Here is a 19,094-nt window from a genome sequence, read left to right on the forward strand (position 1 = left end):
GAGACTCTTTTTAATACCAGTGATGTCATAAGAAACAACAAATGGGCAGGTGTCCCAATATTTCTCCATATGATGTATCTTTATACAATACCACCCAACCCAATGATACAGACAGTTATTGAGGAGCAGGGGTGGCTCAGCGGTTAGAGCTTGGGGCTATTGATGACAGGGTTGTGGGTTCGATACCCAGGTTGGCAAGCTGCCACTATTGGGCAACCTCTCTGCTCCCCGGGCGCCGCAGCAATGCCTGCCCACCGCTCCGGGCATGTGTGTTGTGTGTTCACTGTCCACTGTGTGTGTTTCAAAGCCAAATTCCATCTGTGTCTGTCACAAATGGTGACGGACCCCCCCTCCACACACACACGCACACAGGGCTGCCTATGTCAAGCACTGGCTTTAAAAGGTGCAAGAGAAAAAGGGCTGGAGACAGAAACTGGAGAAAGGCATGAGAGTACTGAAGTGATGCTAGTGTTAATAGAAGATATTATCAGGCCCTCAGAGGTGAAGCAGTGTGATTCTGCTGGTAAATTGTCTTTTAGCACATGTGCAAGGCCTGTGCCTCTGTCTAGCCGCTGTGTCTGCTGCATCGTTAATGGCAATCTCTTAATAACGTGCCTTTTTCAACAACAGTGCTAATTTATGCCTGATTTTAAAAAGCAGAGAAAATTCCATGCGGCAGCAAAACCAGTCTGCCAGTAGACGCTTTCAGCCTTTTTTTTGTATTTGTATTTTTTGTATTTTGTACCCCTTTCATGTTTCATGGGATCCTCCTCCCAATGCATATGCATGAAGGAGAGAACGCATGTAGCACTTTTCTTTTCCATGCACAGCAGGGGAGGCAGAGCTATTTCACAGGACATTCAGAGGGAATTCCTGCACAACTGTGATGGCTAGACGAGGCGACTGAGTCAGAGCATCTCCAAAACATCAGGCAGGGCTTGTGAGGTGTTCCTGCTGTGCAGTGGTCAGCACCTACCTACCAAAAGTGCTCCAGACGTGGCAGATTCATGGGCTCCCAAAGCTGAGTGATGCTCATGGAGGCCCCACCTCACAACTTACAGGACTTAAAGGACCACAGGGCACCTTCAGAGGTCTTGTGGAGTCCATGTGTCGGTGGGTCAGGGCTGTTTGGAAATCTTGTTAACGCCTAAAACACGACCACAGAATCCTTAGTATATCTGCCCCCACCCTCTCTCCTAGGGCAGAGATTTAGAGTGGAGACAGCTCAGCCCCAGCCTTTGATCTCTTATTATGACTCTGTCTTGGATGGATACTAATACCCCAGATTACACACTGCAAAGCTCATTCCACACTGACACGCCAAACACACACTTTAAAAAAAACAGATTTACTCACTAACACACACCACCGCTCTCGCAAAGCGGCTTTACCATTACCATCCGAATCGCTCGCCCATGGCTTCCTCCAACCACCAACAGATTCCCTCACCATTAGTTTGGTTTCTAAAGTTTCTAAACGCAGCCCTGAACCGCAGCTCTGTAGGTGTTCCATCTGACAGACTGAATGAATGAATAAATAATGAAAGCTCTGACAGCGATGAGGGAGACCGTGGGGGAGAGAGAAACAGAGAGAGAGAGAGAGAGAGAGAGAGAGAGAAGAGGAGGATGAGGAGGATGAAAGGATGGAGGAGGAAAAGAATATCCTCTTAAATTTTTGTTGTAATCCAGTTGCAGAGAGTCTCAGTCCAATATGACTACATACACTAAATGGACAAAAGTATTTGGACATCTGTTCGCAAACTGTTTCTTCCAAAATCAAGGGTTTTAAAAAGAGTTATTTTGCTTTTGTTGGAGTAACTGTCTCTACAGTCCAGGAAAATGTTGTAAATGTTTTCTACAACATTTTGAAGGAGGATTGCTGTAAGGATTTGATCGCCTTACTAAGTTACCTCATCCCCAACTTCCCAACTCATCCCAGCACCACCATCACTTCAGAGAACACAGTTCTTCCACTGCTCCACAGCTCAATGCTGGGGGGCTTTATAACCCTCTATAGCCCACGCCTGGCATTAGGCAGCATAGGAGAGTCCTATTCTATTGGCAGTACTTCTCTACAGGGACTAGACAAGCTGTGCAAATGTGTGCATTTGCACATCTGTGTCAGAAATTGGTGCAACTTAAAGTAGCTGAATGCATTCATTAGAAGGGGTGTCCACAAACATTTGGACATATAGTGGACAGTAATTTTTATGCAATATCGGTGCTAAAGCCAAGCTTTAAATCATGACCGGTCAGGGTGATGAAAGCCGAGGTGAACTGTGAGCACAGTCCTTCTGTAGCAGCACTTTATTTCTAGGATGTGTTAGCTACGCAGCAGAACTGTGTGTGTGTGTGTGTGAGTGTGTGTGTGAGTGTGTGTGTGTGTGTGTGTGTGTGTGTGTGTGTTGGGAGGGGATATTACTGCCTCTAGCTTTAGCGGAATATCAATTCTGACGCACTGCACAGACCAACCAACCAATCGAATGCCCAGTCTGTGAAGCAACCTATCATCTGCCAGATTCCACAGACCTACTGTATCTGCCTACGAAGTGGACAATCATTGGGGTCAGGTCACCACAGTGAGGCTTAGAGCCCACAGCCTGAACAACCAAGAGGATTGAATCATCACACTTAAGCAGACATGCAGTAACCTTGAGTGCAGAAAATGAGGCGAAGCATTTTCCAGTCCGTTAGTGACCGAATAAAGATGCAGAGTGAGGCTGAGTCAGGTCTGCTGGCCTGGGTGTTATGAATATGATTTCTGATCAGAATATTAAACTCCACATCCTCAAAGCACTGGTTTCCTTTTAATCTACTCTTCTCATTTCATACTGAAGACCTGTCTGAGATCACAGACAACTGTGGCATCGGTCTCAACTACGACTCTGACCCTTATGAAAAAGTACCCGTTCTATAAAGGTATACGTTCTATATGCTACTTTGTTACGATATTTGACAATATCATAACAAAAATTTCTGGTAACTATTTCTTAAGGTTACTTACCATGTACAAAATGTGTGGATACAAAAATAACATAAGATTAGAAAAGAGATAAGAGAAGATGAAGTGACAATAAAAGAGCTGAGATAGATGGTAAGAGAATATAACAGAAGAGTAGAGAAGAAATTTAATCAGTAGAGAAGAGAAGACAAGAGATGAAAAGAGCAGAGAAGAGAAGAGAAGAGACAAGAAGAAATGAGAAGAGCAGAGACGATAAAAGAAATGAAGAGTGACGAACAGTAGAGAAGACCCGAGAAAAAAAGAGAAGAGATGAGTCAAGACAGAAAGTAACAGAAAATAAGATAATAGATCAGAAGAGAAGAGCAGAGAAGAGATGAGAGGAAAAGAGAGTAGAAGAGAAGAGCAGAGAAGAGATGAGAGGAAAAGAGAGTAGAAGAGAAGAGAGGAGGAAAGAAGAGAAGAGAAGAGAAGAGAAGAGAAGAGAGGAGGAAAGAAGAGAAGAGAAGAGAGGAAAAGAGAAGAGAAGAGAAGAGAAGAGAGGAGGAAAGAAGAGAAGAGAAGAGAAGAGAAGAGAGGAAAAGAGAAGAGAAGAGAAGAGAGGAGAAGAGAAGAGAGGAGGAAAGAAGAGAAGAGAAGAGAGGAGAAGAGAAGAGAAGAGAGGAGGAAAGAAGAGAAGAGAGGAGGAAAGAAGAGAAGAGAAGAGAAGAGAAGAGAGGAAAAGAGAAGAGAAGAGAAGAGAAGAGAGGAGGAAAGAAGAGAAGAGAAGAGAAGAGAAGAGAAGAGAAGAGAAGAGAGGAGGAAAGAAGAGAAAAGAAGAGAAGAGAAGAGAAGAGAGGAGAAGAGAAGAGAAGAGAGGAGGAAAGAAGAGAAGAGAAGAGAAGAGAAGAGAAGAGAGGAAAAGAGAAGAGAAGAGAGGAGAAGAGAGGATGAAAGAAGAGAAGAGAAGAGAAGAGAAGAGAGGAAAAGAGAAGAGAAGAGAAGAGAGGAGAAGAGAAGAGAAGAGAGGAGGAAAGAAGAGAAGAGAAGAGAACAGAAGAGAAGAGAGGAGGAAAGAAGAGAAGAGAAGAGAGGAAAAGACAAGAGAGGAGGAAAGAAGAGAAGAGAAGAGAGGAAAAAACAAGAGAGGAGGAAAGAAGAGAAGAGAAGAGAGGAAAGAAGAGAAGAGAAGAGAAGAGAGGAAAAGAGAAGAGAGGAGGAAAGAAGAGAGGAAAGAGAAGAGAGGAGGAAAGAAGAGAGGAAAGAGAAGAGAAGAGAAGCGAAGAGAGGAGAGGAGGAAAGAAGAGAAGAGAAGAGAAGAGAAGAGAAGAGAAGAGAAGAGAAAAGAAGAGAAAAGAAGCGAAGAGAGGAAAGGAGGAAAGAAGAGAAGAGAAGAGAAGAGAAGAGAAGAGAGGAAAAGAGAAGAGAAGAGAAGAGAAGAGAAGAGAAGAGAAGAGAGGAAAAGAGAAGAGAAGAGAAGAGAAGAGAGGAAAAGAGAAGAGAAGAGAAGAGAGGAGATAAGTGCAGACAGAAAATTACAGAAGATAACAGAGCAGAAGAGAAGGGAGAATAAAAGAAGAGAGAAGAGGAGACAAGAAGAGCTGAGCTGAGATGAGACTAGATAAGGAGAAAATACCAGAAGAGAAGAGAAGATAACAGCAGAAGAGAAGGGATGAGACGAGAAGAGCGAAGGCAAGAAGACATGAGAGAAGAAAAGAGACAAGCAGCGACAACAAGAGACGAGATGAGAAAAGGAAATAGGAGGAATAAGAGGAATCAGAAAAAAGGAGAAAGAGCTACAGCAGCAGACTTCACTGGGTCACCAGCCCTCTCCACTGCAGCCATGGCGCACAGCCACCGCAATAAAACATTTACAACCCCTAGCTACAACCACACACACACACACAGGAAACCCTGCACAAGCAACCTCCAAAGCATGGCTGGATTTAAACAACCAACACATTTCCACGTCCTCACACACAGTACACACACTCGTCCTGCAGTCGTGAACACACAGATACGGGTAAAGCAGTGTTTAGCACATCACAGGCTCAACCAGCTCTCGAGGAAATGAGAGGAAATGAAGGGCTCTGCTAGCAGATATGAATGAGAACGACTCAGCACACACGTTCCTCAAGCCTCCCAGCATTTCTCCTCGTTCTGCTCACTGGAGGACTCACACACATATGTGCATATCCTGAAGCCTCGTTTGAAGGAGCTATTAAGATGTAAATGAGATGACTGAGATGCAAGTGTGTGTGATGCACCGATGAGAGAATAAGCGTACACTGGGGCATAGAAGAAAAAATAGAGGCGGATGATTTTAACCCTTTATAGTGAAGAGACTCAAGACGTAGGACGCTGTAACTGCTGTAAGACTAAGGGCCACAAAGGAAGGGTTAATAAAGCCTGAATTATGGTTTATTTCCCATATGCATTAAAATCTTTACATTAAGACTGTTATTAGTGCATCATTGGAGGTCTGTTATGTGAAAATCAATAATATTTGCATAGTTTTATTAGTTTTATTAAATAATAATTCACAATAAACGCTGTAAGTTTTAGGTGAGGAGGTGTAAGTTACCTCATCCCCAACTCCCCATCTTATCCCAAAAGTATTAGATGGCGCATCACCATTATTCCAGAGAACACAGTTCTTCTACTGCTCCACAGCTCAATGCTGGGGGGCTTTATACCCCTCCATAGCCTACGCCTGGCGTTAGGCAGCACAGTGCCAATAGGTTCATGTTTATCTGCTCCAGGGAGTCCTATTCTATTGGCAGTACTTCTCTACAGGGACTAGACAAGCTGTGTGTCTGTGTCAGCAATGGGTGTAACTGAATGCATACATTAAAAGGGGTGTCCACAAACATTTGGACATATAGTGGCCTTTAAATCATAACTGGTCTTAAAATGCTATAAACGCTGTTAGTTTAGGTGTTTGCTTAATCACTGATGAACCGAACTGAGACTGAGACTAAATTTGACTAAATCTGAAAGCTTTGTGGTCCAAGACTAGGCTTAATCCCTGTCTGGGAAAGCGGCCCATACTGACACAATCGAGATTCTGTTTTTGCAACCAGAGTACCAGGAATAGACTGAATTCGTTAAATACATGTTTGGTGCTTTTACACCGTAATCAGTGTAGAGTAGAACCTTAACGTAGACCATGGAACAATTCATGATGTATTAGTTATTATTAAACTCTTATTTACTCAAAAAAGCCTCATGAATCAAAGTGCTTGTTTAATAATTCCTGCCCTATAACCTACACCATAACAGGGTGGTAAGAAAGTGTTTTTTTACAGTATTACAGCTAAAAATGCAATTATTAGTCAAATTCGCATAACAGAGCATCAATTATGGAGTGATAAAGGTCAGTAAAATACTGCCAATAGAATAGGAGCAGATAAACATGAACCTATGGGCACCATGCCTAATGGTCCCTTAGGACCCTTAGCATTGAGCTGTGGAGCAATGAAACTTTCTTGGAGTTCTCTGGAATGATGGTGGTGCTCCATCCAGTACTTTTGGGATGAGGTTGGGTGGAGATCATCATCCAATATCCTGACCTTATTAACACTATTTTGTTGCAGAACGCAATCAAATCCTCACAGCAATGCTTTAGTCTCCAGCTTACTCCAGTTACTCCAAAATCTCCAGTTGCTCCAACAAAAGCAGGATGTAATTTTTAATAGACTTGATTTCAGAAGAAATGATGGATAAGCATGTGTCCCCATACTTTTGTCCATGTAATGTACTAACATAAGGCACATTGGGGCAGTGGTGGCCCAGCGGGTAGAGCTCCAGGCTATTGATGACAGGGTTGTGGGTTCGATACCCAGGCTCGGCAAGCTGCCACTGTTGGCAGCTTGCCCTTAAGCAAGGCCCTTCACCCTCTCTGCTCCTTGGGCACTGGAGTAGTCTGCCCACTGCTCTGGGTGGGTGTGTGTGCCCCTAGTTCACCAGCTTCCATATTATTGTCACATTTGTCACACACACATTTTGTGACACAACAAAAAACTAAGAAAGGCCTTAAGACAATAATATGAAAGCGGTGGGCAGACTACTCCAGTGCCCAAGGAGCAGAGAGGATGAAGGGCCTTGCTTAAGGGCCCAACAGTGGCAGCTTGTCAAGCCTGGGTATCAAACACACAACCCTGTCATCAATAGCCTGGACCTCTACCCGCTGGGCCACCACTGCCCCATATGAAGATATGGGAATGAGAAAAGGGTGTCTTAAGAGTGCAAGGGGTTAACCAGTACAGACTGCCACCTCTTATCTGGAGGTTATGGAATGAAAAACACTTCATGTGTGTGTGTGTGTGTGTGTTTGTGTGTGCATGTGGGGGGGTACCTTTTCATAAGGGTCAGAGTCGTAGTTGAGGCCGATGCCACAGTCGTCTGTGATCTCAGACAGGTCTTCATCATCAAACTCCTCCAGACTGATGTCATGAGCTGGCCTACAGAGACATGAACAGAAAACACAAGTTAAAAAAGTTTTGAAAATTATACATATAAAAAACTTGTATCTCCTAAATAGCAGCTTTACAGAGGAAGGAAACCCCTTCTTAACTTCCAATGCTGGACAATGGAAAAGGATTTTCATTTGAAGTCATTCTGGAGCATTTCTATTGGTCCGTCCCTCATGAAATTCTGATGCGGTGTAAAGAACAACTGCCAGATTTGCATTATGGAGATGAAGGTCATTAATGTGTTAAAAACACACAGTTTTGTGTTAAAATGACTGATTGCTGAGGCATCCAGCAAAGCTGTTGTGTCTGTTGGCTTGTGTTATCATATCTGTCCCGGCTATCAGCTGCTATAATGAATCCTGAGTAGCACCACTTGCACCACTTGTTAGCCATTATCAGGTGCTTGTATCACATTACAAAAAGTTTAACCTGCTTTCTGGCATCCACACAAATGCATGAACATGCCACGTTTATCCATTCAGGGTCACACAGTTCATTAGAAGGGGTGTCCAAATGTTTGCGGACACCCCTTCTAACGAATGCATTCAGCTATTTTGAGACAGCAATATACTGTACATATAACTTGTCTAGTCCCTGTAGAGAAGTACTGCCAGTAGAATAGGACTCTCTGGAGCAGATAAGGAGGAACCTGTTGGCTCCCTGCCTAATGCCAGACATGGGCTAGAGGGGTATAAAGCCCCCCAGCATTGAGCTATGGACTGTGTTCTCAGGAATGATGGAGGTGCTCCATCCAGTACTTTTGGGATGAGCTGGGAAGCTGAGCTGAGTTGGAGATGACCTCACTGATGACCTCCTCACAGCAATGCTCCAAACCAGGAATAAGCAGGTGTCCAAATACTTTTGTCCACATATTGTATCTAGTGCATTTTTCTGAGTTGTTGGCCACGTCACTGGTGTATACCATGGAGTAAGAAACCTTGTATCTCCAAAATGTCAATTTTACAGGAAAAGTACATATATATATATATATAAACGCGGGAGAGAGCGTGCATGTCTGTGCATGTCTTGGCCTGAGCTGAAATCCGAGCTGCCATGATCTATCAGATGATGTTCCAGCAGCCTAGCAACATCCCAAGGCCACTGAACCAAACACACACACATACACACGTAGACATTGCAACAGTACACACACACACACACACACACTGTGCACCGACCAAACAATACCATGACTAAGACTCTATCTGACAGCCCCTCAGTAACCGAATGCGTGTACACCCACTCCCCCCACCCCACCCCCGCCTCCGTCAGATATCTATCAGTGGCATTTACAGTACTGAGGACTGATCATCCACTGTCCCTGTTAGCTGACAGATATGTGGGTTAGCATGCGGCTAAATGGGGACAGCGTCTGGTACGGCTCAGCAGCAGCAGCAGCAGAACACATTACCCTAAGCCTGAGCTCCATTAACCGCTATCACTGAGATGGCACCGGTTCTGCTGTGCCCCACTCGGAAGGAATGCTGCAATGCAGCTTTTCAGAGCCAGAGGAAGTCAGTCACAAATCCCTGCAATCTATAGATGAGAGAGAGAGAGAAAGCATGAGAGAGAGGTTCACTGTCTGAGAGTACTGTATGAACTCTCTATCTGTGCAATTCAAACTACACTATCAGGACAAAAGTATTGGGACACCAGCTATTAAAAGAGTGTATCCTGCTGTTGTTGGAGTAACTGTCTCTACTGTACATGAAGAAGACTTCCTACTAGATTTTGGAGGAGCATTGCTGTGAGGATCTGATTGCATTCCGAGCATAATGTAATGAACGCAATTTCACCAGAGATGCCCAGACATTTGCCTATGACCGTATATTAGATACACTACATGGACAAAAGTATTGGGACACCTACATGTTACCCTTCTAAACCCATAGGCATTACTATGGCGTTGGTCCCCCTTTACAGCCCTGACAGTGTCCACTCTTCTGGGAAGGCTTTCTACAAGATGTCGGAGTGTGTCTGTGGGAAGTTTTGCCCGTTCATCCAGAAAAGCATTTGTGAGAGGTGAGAGGGCCTGGATCACAATCTCTATTCTAGTTCATTCCAAAAGGTGTTGATGCCAGTGAGGTTCTTCCACACCAAACTCACCCAACCATGATTTTATGGAGCTTGCTTTGTGCACTGGGGCACAGTCAGCCATGCCGACATTGACATAATGTGAATCTGGCAGTTGATCTTTATAACATGTCAGAACTGAGTGATAAAGGAACCAATAGAAATGCTCCAAATGTTCCAGTTAAGAAAGTTAAGAAGGTTTTCCTTCTGTAAAGCTGACATATTGGAGATATGAGGTTTTGTGTATGACAGCAATGACATAGATTTTCATTTATTATGAAAAATAAATGAATTTATTAAATTGTGTTTTTAGAATTTTGGAAGCGTTCAGACCTTTGACAGCGTGGAAGCACAGAAAGGCATGTAGAGCAAATTCCTAACTGAATGTCTTGCGTCTAAAACGGTGCTTTCTGATTAATTTACTGCAATTGTAAGCAGTTTTTTACCCATACTTTGTCAAACATATGCAGATTCTATATATTCATTTTGATTTTATTATAGATTTGGATGATATTCGCTTGTATAATGGCCAGAAAGGTAAGACGGTACTGTAATAAATATTAGAAATGCAAATACAAACATAATTACCATAACACAGTAACCTTGAGTTTTTTGGGTTTGGGCTGTTTGTCATAATGTCTGAATATGTTTGATAAAAAAAAATATTTATTTTTCCTTTTGCCAACACATGTAATCACAGTTAGCCAATGATACTGAGATAGCTGTAACCTTCACAGAGCACTTATGATAACACTAGGAGAGATTAGCATGCAATTATTTTCCACCGAGCTACGCAGCGGTTCTGAAATCAACACAGTATTAGCCACCAGGGTAGCGGCACTCTACACTGCAGAACAGCGTTTATCAGTTCAAGCTCAACAAATCAAAGCATACAGTTATATTTACAATCAGTTAAACTACGTTTAGTAAATTTAGTTTAATACTTTTATAAAAGCAAAGGTTTCTATTCATTCATTCCTTCTTTCTAGTGTGTGAGGTAGCCTAAATCATTTTAGACTCCTCACACCCTGGTCACAACCTCTTTCAGCTGCTTCCGTCTGGAAGACGCTACAGAACTATGTCCACTAAGACTGTCAGACACAAGAACAGTTTCTACCCTCACGCCATCACCATCCTCAACAGCTGATCACCATCATCAGCTATAGGTCATAGATATTTATTATTATTTATTACTGATAACACAATACACACAATATTTAATCTGTATAGTGTTGCATACTGCTATTCTGTGAAGCACACTGTAAAGCACACTGTATAGAAATATCCTTGTACAGTCTATGTATACTGTGTATACTACTGTTCTCTGTATATTGTGCATTGTCTGTATATTACATGCAGAGTAGCTGTATATTGTTATTACCAGAGAAAAACTAACACTGTGTCTGAACATACTTGGCCAATAAATGTCTCTACTGTCCAGAGAAGAAGACTTTCTACTAGATTTTGGAGGAGCATTGTTGTGAGGATCTGATTGCATCCATCTGAATCCAAGCATAACGTAATGAATGCGATTTCACCAGAGATGCCCAAACATTTGCCTATGACCGTATGGGCCCAAACAATATCAGATACACTACATGGACAAAAGTATTGGGACACCTACATGTTACACTTACAGGATCTTTTATGACATATCCTTCTAAACCTATAGGCATTACTATGGAGTTGGTCCCCCATTACAGCCCTGATAGCGTCCACTCTTCTGGGAAGGCTTTCTACAAGATGTTGGAGTTTGTCTGTAATTTATATGCAGAGCAGCTGTATATTGTTAATAGAAAGACACTAACAGTGTGGCTGAACATACTTGGCCAATAAATCTGATTCTGACTCCCTTTCAACCCCTTTCCACTTCTGCTCATGTGCTGACATGTTCTTGATCTTCTTGTCACATAAATGAAAATGTTTACTATCTATCCTGTCTATCATTTACACTGTACTAAACTGGACACTAAAAAAGTACGCACATTAACCCCTTAATGCAGAAAGGCTACTTTTCAGAGACTTCTGTACAAATTGGTGGGGCTATTCTCTAGTCATATAAGCTTGTAATAAGTGTTTGGTCACATATTGTTTTCAGTAGGCCCATTCCCACATATCCATGACTGTGCCAAATGCAGTAATACACTTCTACACTCATTGACTACAAAAATTCAACCCACCCAGGTCTGATTTAAGAGAATCTACCCTTTAAGCCCAAATGTCCAATTGTGGACACCCCTTCTAATGAATGCATTCAGCTACTTTAACTTGCACCCATTGCTGACACAGATCTGCAAATGCATACACACACAACTTGTCCAGTCACTGTAGAGAAGTACTGCCAATTGAGTAGGACTGTCTGAAGCAGATGAATATAGACCTATTGGCGCCATGCCGGATGCCAGGAGTGGGCTAGAGAGGGGTATAAAGCCCCCAGCATTGAGTTGTGGAGCAGTGGAGGGACTGTGTTCTCTGGAATGACGGTGGTGCTCCATCCAGTACTTTTAGAATTGGAGATGGGAGTTGGGGGAATGAGGTGGGGTGGTGATCATCATCCAACATCTTGACCTCGCTAACACTACTGTCACTGAACGCAATCAAATCCTCACAGCAAAGCTCCTCCAAAATCTAGTAGAAAGTCTTCTTCTCTGCACAGTAGAGACAGTTACTCCAACAAAAACAGGATTAACTCTTTTTAATACCCTTAATTTTAGAAAAAACAATGAATGAGCATGTGTCCCAATACTTTTGTCCAATACTGCAAAACATTACATTACATTTCAGTGCTGTATCTTTATAAACTGTTGTGAATGGGATATCCACTCCTCGTTTGTCTAATTAGGATCTATTCTTTAAGTCCTCTCTAAAGAAGTGGTGGTGTATGCCTTATCAGCGCTATCAGGAGAAAGCCTGAAGCATGGCAAGCGTTTTCCTAGGCTTCCAGCCATCAGAGAACAAAGTGCTGGCTCAGGTAAAAATGCCTATGTGTGCATGTACCTGACAGAGAGATATGGGGCCCTTGGCATGGGTATATAAAGGCCATGCTGTCTGACGGACCTGTGTGTTCATTCAGCTAGACGGAGCACAAGAAACACAATGAAGTGTCTGGTCGTCCTCGTGGCATGCCTCGTCCTCTCCGAGGCCATCATCAGGTAACACACTCTTTGCTTTTAACAGTCATTGTATCCCAGCGCGGAGGCAGATGTCGTTGTAGTCACACCCTTTAAAGGTCTCTAAGAGGTTGGGCAGCTTTTTTTTCAGAAGATACCTTGGCAGGTTTTGAAAAGGTTCAGTGGTCTAATGCGCTACCAGGGGGCCCGGGGGTCACGAGTTTGAATCCTGAGCCATGCCGCTTTGCCATCAGAGCCCGGAATCTGAGAGAGCACAATTGGCTGTGCTCTCTCCGCACTGTCAAAGCGATGTTGGCCGGAATAGGCATCCAGTGCCCTCCTCTTGTATCAGAGGACATGTGTATCGGAGTCTGTACCTTTTTAAAGTAGGGAGCATTGCTAGTACTAGGGGTAGTTATGAATGTGTGCCAGCACCAAAATGGTAGAAAAAGGGCAAATTTAACAAATAATAATAATAATAATAATAATAAAGGTGAGAAACAGGGGTCTTTGGTGCAAATTAGAAGAACCTCCACATCATATAAAGCTTTTACAAGAGTTACATCAGTACAATCAGAGTCATTTAAGGACCTTCATTTTTAGGAGTTCTCAGCTTATCTGCCACCAGCCAGCAAGTAGCACTCGTCATCTGTCAGGTTGCACTGCTGCTGCTAAATCTGTACGAAATACTGTACCTTACAAATCAGCCGTAGCATGTCTTTACTTCACTACCTCCTTTTTCACTTATGCCTGAGTTAGGTATTCCACTGGCCTCAATAAGGCATGAGAACATCCATGTTCTAGTGGTCCAGTGTGTACTGAAGCTGAGGCTTTGTTCCTTTCTACAGGGTTCCCCTGATGAAGATGAAATCCATCAGAGAGGCTCTGAGGGAGAAGGGAATCCATCTGCCCTACAGTGATCCTGCCCTGAAATATCAGCCCCCTGAGGTCCTGGCCACCACCACCATTGAGCCATTGACCAACTACGCTGATGTAAGTCAAAACCTGAAGCCTCCCATCTAATGAAAGCTCTCATGAAAAAAACGCTTCTAAATTTCCAAAATTTTAGAACTGAAAAAGGCTTCTTAACGTTCAATAGAAGTCAGTGGGAAAACATTTTATTCCAAGTTTGGAGCATTTCTATTGGTCCATTCATCATGAAAGTGTGAGATAATGTAAAGAACAACGGCCAGATATGTTCATAATGTCGAAAAGTGAAAAACAGCAAAACTTTAGATACAAGCACAGCATTATTTTCAGCAGGCAATTCAAGGTCTCTGTATGCTTCAACCAATGACTGTAAATAAAGTAGAAATTCAATCGCTCCACCAGTTATGATGGTTGATGATGGAGTGGTGTCCATCATCAACCATCACCCTCAGAGCAGGTCACTGTGATGCATTTTTATCCAGGCTGCTCAGCTGATCACCTTCAACGTCTGTTTCAGTGCTCCTACTACGGTGTGATCAGTGTAGGCACTCCTCCCCAGTCCTTCCAAGTGCTCTTTGACACCGGCTCTTCCAATTTGTGGGTCAACTCTGTCTACTGCAACACCCAGGCATGCAGTAAGTCCTTCTCTACACACACCCCAACACTGCCTCAAGTACGGTCATGTCTCAGATACACACATAAAGACGATACACAGGGATGCTGTAAACATGCAAGGAGGATCTTTGCAGTTGAGCCATGAGCCTCAGCTACTGTGTTATGTGTCTCCTCAGCCACCCATACCCAGTTCAACCCCAGTGATTCGTCCACTTACCAGTCCACCTCTCAGACCTTCTACCTGCTCTATGGAGCTGGATCTCTCAATGGCGTCTTTGGTTATGACACCGTTACTGTGAGTTTGCCAAGACATCTGAAGTCTTATGCTCTCCACTACTCTTCAAACATGAAAAATGAAGGTGCTATACAGGGATCTTCCAGTGATGGCATAGAAGAAAAAAGTTTGGTTGCATAAGGACCCACTTTGGTAAAAGAGGAACCAAAAATTCTTCTTCCAAGACATAGAAAAGAACCTTTTGTACACCCTTTTTTTAAAGACAAGGTCAAATATAGATGTAAGGCAATGAAAATAGGGCCTGCTGCGTTTAGTCGCTGTAATCGATGACGTTGACGCTGAAAATGCATCAACATCAATATTTTAACATTATTATATTTATGACTTTAGCTTTTTATGCCTCTAAAACACTTTAAATTAGTTTAAATAACAAACGCTTTTCCTCATTACCACTCCGTAACTGCACCGTGAAGACGGTCGTTTCTGGCTCTAGTCCGGTCGGCTTCATTCAAAGCCACAGTTTTAAAAAAACAATGAACTGAGAACTGACTCAGTTGCGAAGTAGGTTTTTTTAAAGTTTCCAAAGACCCAATAAGGCATCGAATGTAAGGTGGTTTGTACCTTGGGCACAGTTTTGAAGGCATAGCACAGCAGCATTGTGGTCTTTAATCTGTTGTTCTTGTAGCCAATAAATGCGGCCTTTATTTAAGGGATATTTTATCTGCCTGCTCCCACAGAATTTCCAGTAAATACGTGACTACGAGAAAATGCTGAGGCTACAATCTTTAGGGCCTTTACGCTGATTTATGTGTGTTTGTGCACTTTGGGCTTGACTGGATACAAACCATATCTAATGACTCTATTCAAACATTATTTTGGGAACGGTGTCATGACAAATCCTCTCCTATTGGGTAAAATCTCAATATCTCGATAAAGTTTTGCCATTTAACTTATTCATTTATTAAACGTGAATCACATATTAGCAAGTTCAACTATATATAATATTGTTGTTGCTACGCTGGCATATACAGCTGATACCAACAGGTAAAGCTAGCTATCGTGCACTTGCTATCCGCTATCGAGCTAGTCTTGTGCAAGATCAGCAGACAATTGGATTTCAAATAAAATAATAAAGCGATAAAAAAGCAGTAGCATGGCTAGCTAATACAATTGAAGGGGGATCAGCTCGACTGGCTAACTAGTAGCATGATAGCTAATACAGTCGAGGGGGTGGACCAGCTCAGCTTAGCTACATTGGCTGGCTAACGTATTGGGTGCTAAATGGTCCTTCTGTAAGATGACGTCAGAGGGCATAGGATGTGTCCGGGGGGATAGCTGCAAATTCCCTCAGACGTGTATGTTCATGATCATAGATACCCCACAATCTTCTTCAAATGTCATTCATCTCTTTCTTTCACTTCATTAGGTGTCTGGCATCACCATCTCTAACCAGGAAGTTGGTCTGAGCACCAGCGAGCCTGGCCAGACCTTTGTGGTGGCTCAGTTTTCTGGAATCCTCGGCCTGGCCTACCCATCCCTTTCTGTAGGCAGTCAGGTGCCCGTTGTGGACAACATGATTCAAAAGGGTCTCCTTGAATACGACTTGTTCGGCGTCTACCTGAGCCCGTGAGCAAGAGGGTTGTTTATCAACATGAGAAATTTATGAATTATTGTTTTTGTAATAATCTGATTTGTCTAGATTGGCTCTATGTGTTGGTGATATAAGGTGATCTCTGGATTTCTGCTTGTTCAGGAACGAACAATCTGGCAGTGAGATTGCTTTCGGTAATGTGGACCAGAACATGTACCAGGGCCAGATCTACTGGACACCAGTGACCTCTGAGACCTACTGGCAGATTGGCATTCAAGAGTGAGCTCCACACATTCATCCAAAAGTCTAAAACTCCAATTCTTTAAGCCATTTAAGGAACAGGTTCTAAAAGTAAAACTGAGCTACAACTCAAAACTACTCACACCCTCTGTACCAGGTTCTCCATCGGAGGACAGCAGACTGGCTGGTGTTCGCGGTACAGCGGCTGCCAGGCTATTGTGGACACTGGAACCTCTGCACTTACTGTTCCTCAGTCTTACCTGTCCAGTCTGATGCAGTATATCGGAGCAAAGGAGGACAGTTATGGAGGGGTAACTCACTATCCAGTAGATTCTGAACACTGACTGATACTAATCTGGGCAGTCACTACCTGCCAGTCTCCATTCAAAAGTCCTGACTCCACTCACAGCATCTCCTCAGTTCTCAGAAACTCCTGAATGTGGACACTACTGGCTTCTGCTTAGATATGCTGTAACGGCTGGTGCTTACTACAGCCAACTGACCTGAAAGCCTACATAGAATTCCTCTGATCTGTAAATCTCACTGCTTGTCTGTCTGAATCTTTCTCTTTTACAGTATCTCGTGGACTGTAGCCAGGTAAACAACCTCCCCACTCTGACCTTCACCATTAGCGGAACCAGCTTCCCTCTGCCTCCCTCTGCCTACATCCAAGTGAGTTATTTATCCTAGTTATTGATATACGTGCTATGTAGTTATATTTCGTGTATATACAGTTTACTGCTACAGACAGAAAACTAATCTTATAACCAAGGGGCCATATTGTTAAGTAAGGGTGGGGAAACTGGAAAAAAAATTGAATACACATTTTGTATCATACCTACGAAAATTAAAAACACAGGCTCCGGGTTTAGAACAGGTATCAGTTAGCTATTATATTGGAGCTGAGGATCGTGTTTACATGTGAACGTGAACAGGGATTGGGTAATTGGCCTTCCAAATTGGATTAAAAATTAAAATATTTGGTCCAGATCAAAATTGAATACACATCTGGCCCAAAAAACAGATAAATAATATTGTTTATTGCTTTTTTAAATTTTTATTTATATTGTGTATATAGTGTAAATTATTTATCAAAATGTTTGTAACTGAGTGTCTTGCTATCCCTTTCTGCTGTCACACTGTGAATTTCCCCACTGCGGGACTAATAAAGGACTATCTTATCTTACTATCTTATCTAGTTACATCAGAAACTACAAAGTAATAAAGAATATAAACTTATATTTATATTTTACAGTAAATCAGCTTTCAATAGAGCGAATTTTGAGCTGAAAATAAATTCATTTAACATCACACAAAATAAAAATTATAACACTATGTAGACTACAGGACATGGCTATGTACGACCCTGAAAGTATAGAGTGATTGGTGAATTTAGAAAAGAGTATATATAAAAAATGTATCTCCAAAGGTCACTTCAGAGCATTTCTATTGGTCCAGCTGTTTTAGACAGCTACTGTATGAAAACAACAAACCCTAAATTCTTCATCTATTACGTTCCCAGGAGACCTCCAGCGGCTACTGCTTCGTTAACATCAACCCCACCTACCTGCCCTCTCAGAACGGCCAGCCCCTCTGGATCTTTGGAGATGTGTTCCTCAGGGTGTACTACTCTGTCTACGATCGTGGAAACAACCAACTGGGCTTTGCCACCGCTGCATGAACACCACCAGTACAACACTCCTAACAGCTCAAACATTCTCCGATTTCACCCACCTCTCTAACGGAAAAGACGGTCTCCCTAGCAACAGCATTAATACTCACCATTAATTGCATTAACATTGCATGAACATCTTTGATCGTAAGCTGGGTCTAGCCCAGAAAAACAACCTCCGGCGATTCCTGAACTTTTAAGTAGTTTTCTCCTCTTTTCTTCGATTGGCACTGTCAGTTCTAGACAAACTGATAATGAGTTCTAACTGAAATGTATATTTAACCAAGAATTCCCCTTTTCAATGGGCTGAAATATTTCATTGACTGTTTATTGGAGCATTACGATTAAAAATATAGAGCAAACTGCAGCGCTTCTTGTTTTGATTTTATATGAATACTCAACAATCAAACTCCCAGCATGCTGGATATGAGGGTTTCTCTTCTCCTAAACCGGGACTCCACTGTGCATGTGTCATTAGAACCAAGCCAGCCTCACTCGGACCTGAATGAATTATCATGAATACAGTCAGCTTCAGCTTTCAATTTAATTAAAGCATTAAGCTATTAAAGCCATGAGTATTTAATATTTATATGGGTTTATATAAATACAAATGTATATTTATTTATACATATATATATACACACAATATCAATGTGACAATTAAATGGTACATTATATTATATCTTTAATAAATAATATATGAGTAAAACGTACTATACAGTACATTAAATAAAAATTAAATCACTGGTCAGAAGGTCAAATAAAGAATAAAGTTTGGGAGTTAAAGGGGAAATTGCAATTTTAGAATACCCCATTCATAACTCCTTAAACCCTGTACTTAGCCCCACAGTTCAGTTCTTCACCCTCATCATCAACTCTATCCCCCCGGATTACTCTATCAATTTCACAGACCCTAAACTAGAACCATGTGGGACTCCACAAAACAGTGCTTAACTGTTACTGTGTAATTCAGAGTAGTTTCTGAATTAGGACAAATAATAGAATAATAAACATAGGGTTCAAAAGGGCCTGGATCCGCCCTGACCCCAATCCACTGGACTGGATCGAGACATCCGTACACAGAACCCTTTTTCTGAGACTGTGGTTTAAAGAATTCCACCGAAAGCACCATGAATATACTCACACAGCTGGTGGGTGGGAGTTCTTACTTGCAGGCCTAAAGCAAGTCAGTGGTGAATACAAAAACTGAACTTCC

At 42.4% G+C, this 19,094-nt stretch overlaps 2 protein-coding genes across 3 annotated transcripts in view; one reads left to right on the forward strand and one right to left on the reverse strand.

The window, feature by feature from the left end:
* Positions 1-19,094, reverse strand: part of mapk8ip2 (mitogen-activated protein kinase 8 interacting protein 2) — a 46,961-nt gene that overhangs the window by 15,002 nt on the left and 12,865 nt on the right. For both annotated transcript variants that reach the window (XM_072695262.1, XM_072695261.1), the window contains exon 2: positions 7,295-7,400. In XM_072695262.1, coding sequence (XP_072551363.1) covers positions 7,295-7,400 — 106 coding nt within the window. The remainder of the gene's footprint in view (positions 1-7,294; positions 7,401-19,094) is intronic.
* LOC140574824 (gastricsin-like) lies at positions 12,582-17,887 on the forward strand. Its single transcript, XM_072694837.1, has 9 exons — positions 12,582-12,637; positions 13,444-13,588; positions 14,043-14,160; positions 14,317-14,435; positions 15,802-16,001; positions 16,129-16,245; positions 16,364-16,517; positions 16,783-16,878; positions 17,732-17,887. The coding sequence occupies exons 1-9, from the start codon at positions 12,582-12,584 to the stop codon at positions 17,885-17,887; spliced, it is 1,161 nt and encodes a 386-aa protein (XP_072550938.1).

Source organism: Salminus brasiliensis, chromosome 13 (assembly GCF_030463535.1).
Source record: "Salminus brasiliensis chromosome 13, fSalBra1.hap2, whole genome shotgun sequence".
Classification (NCBI taxonomy): domain Eukaryota; kingdom Metazoa; phylum Chordata; class Actinopteri; order Characiformes; family Bryconidae; genus Salminus; species Salminus brasiliensis.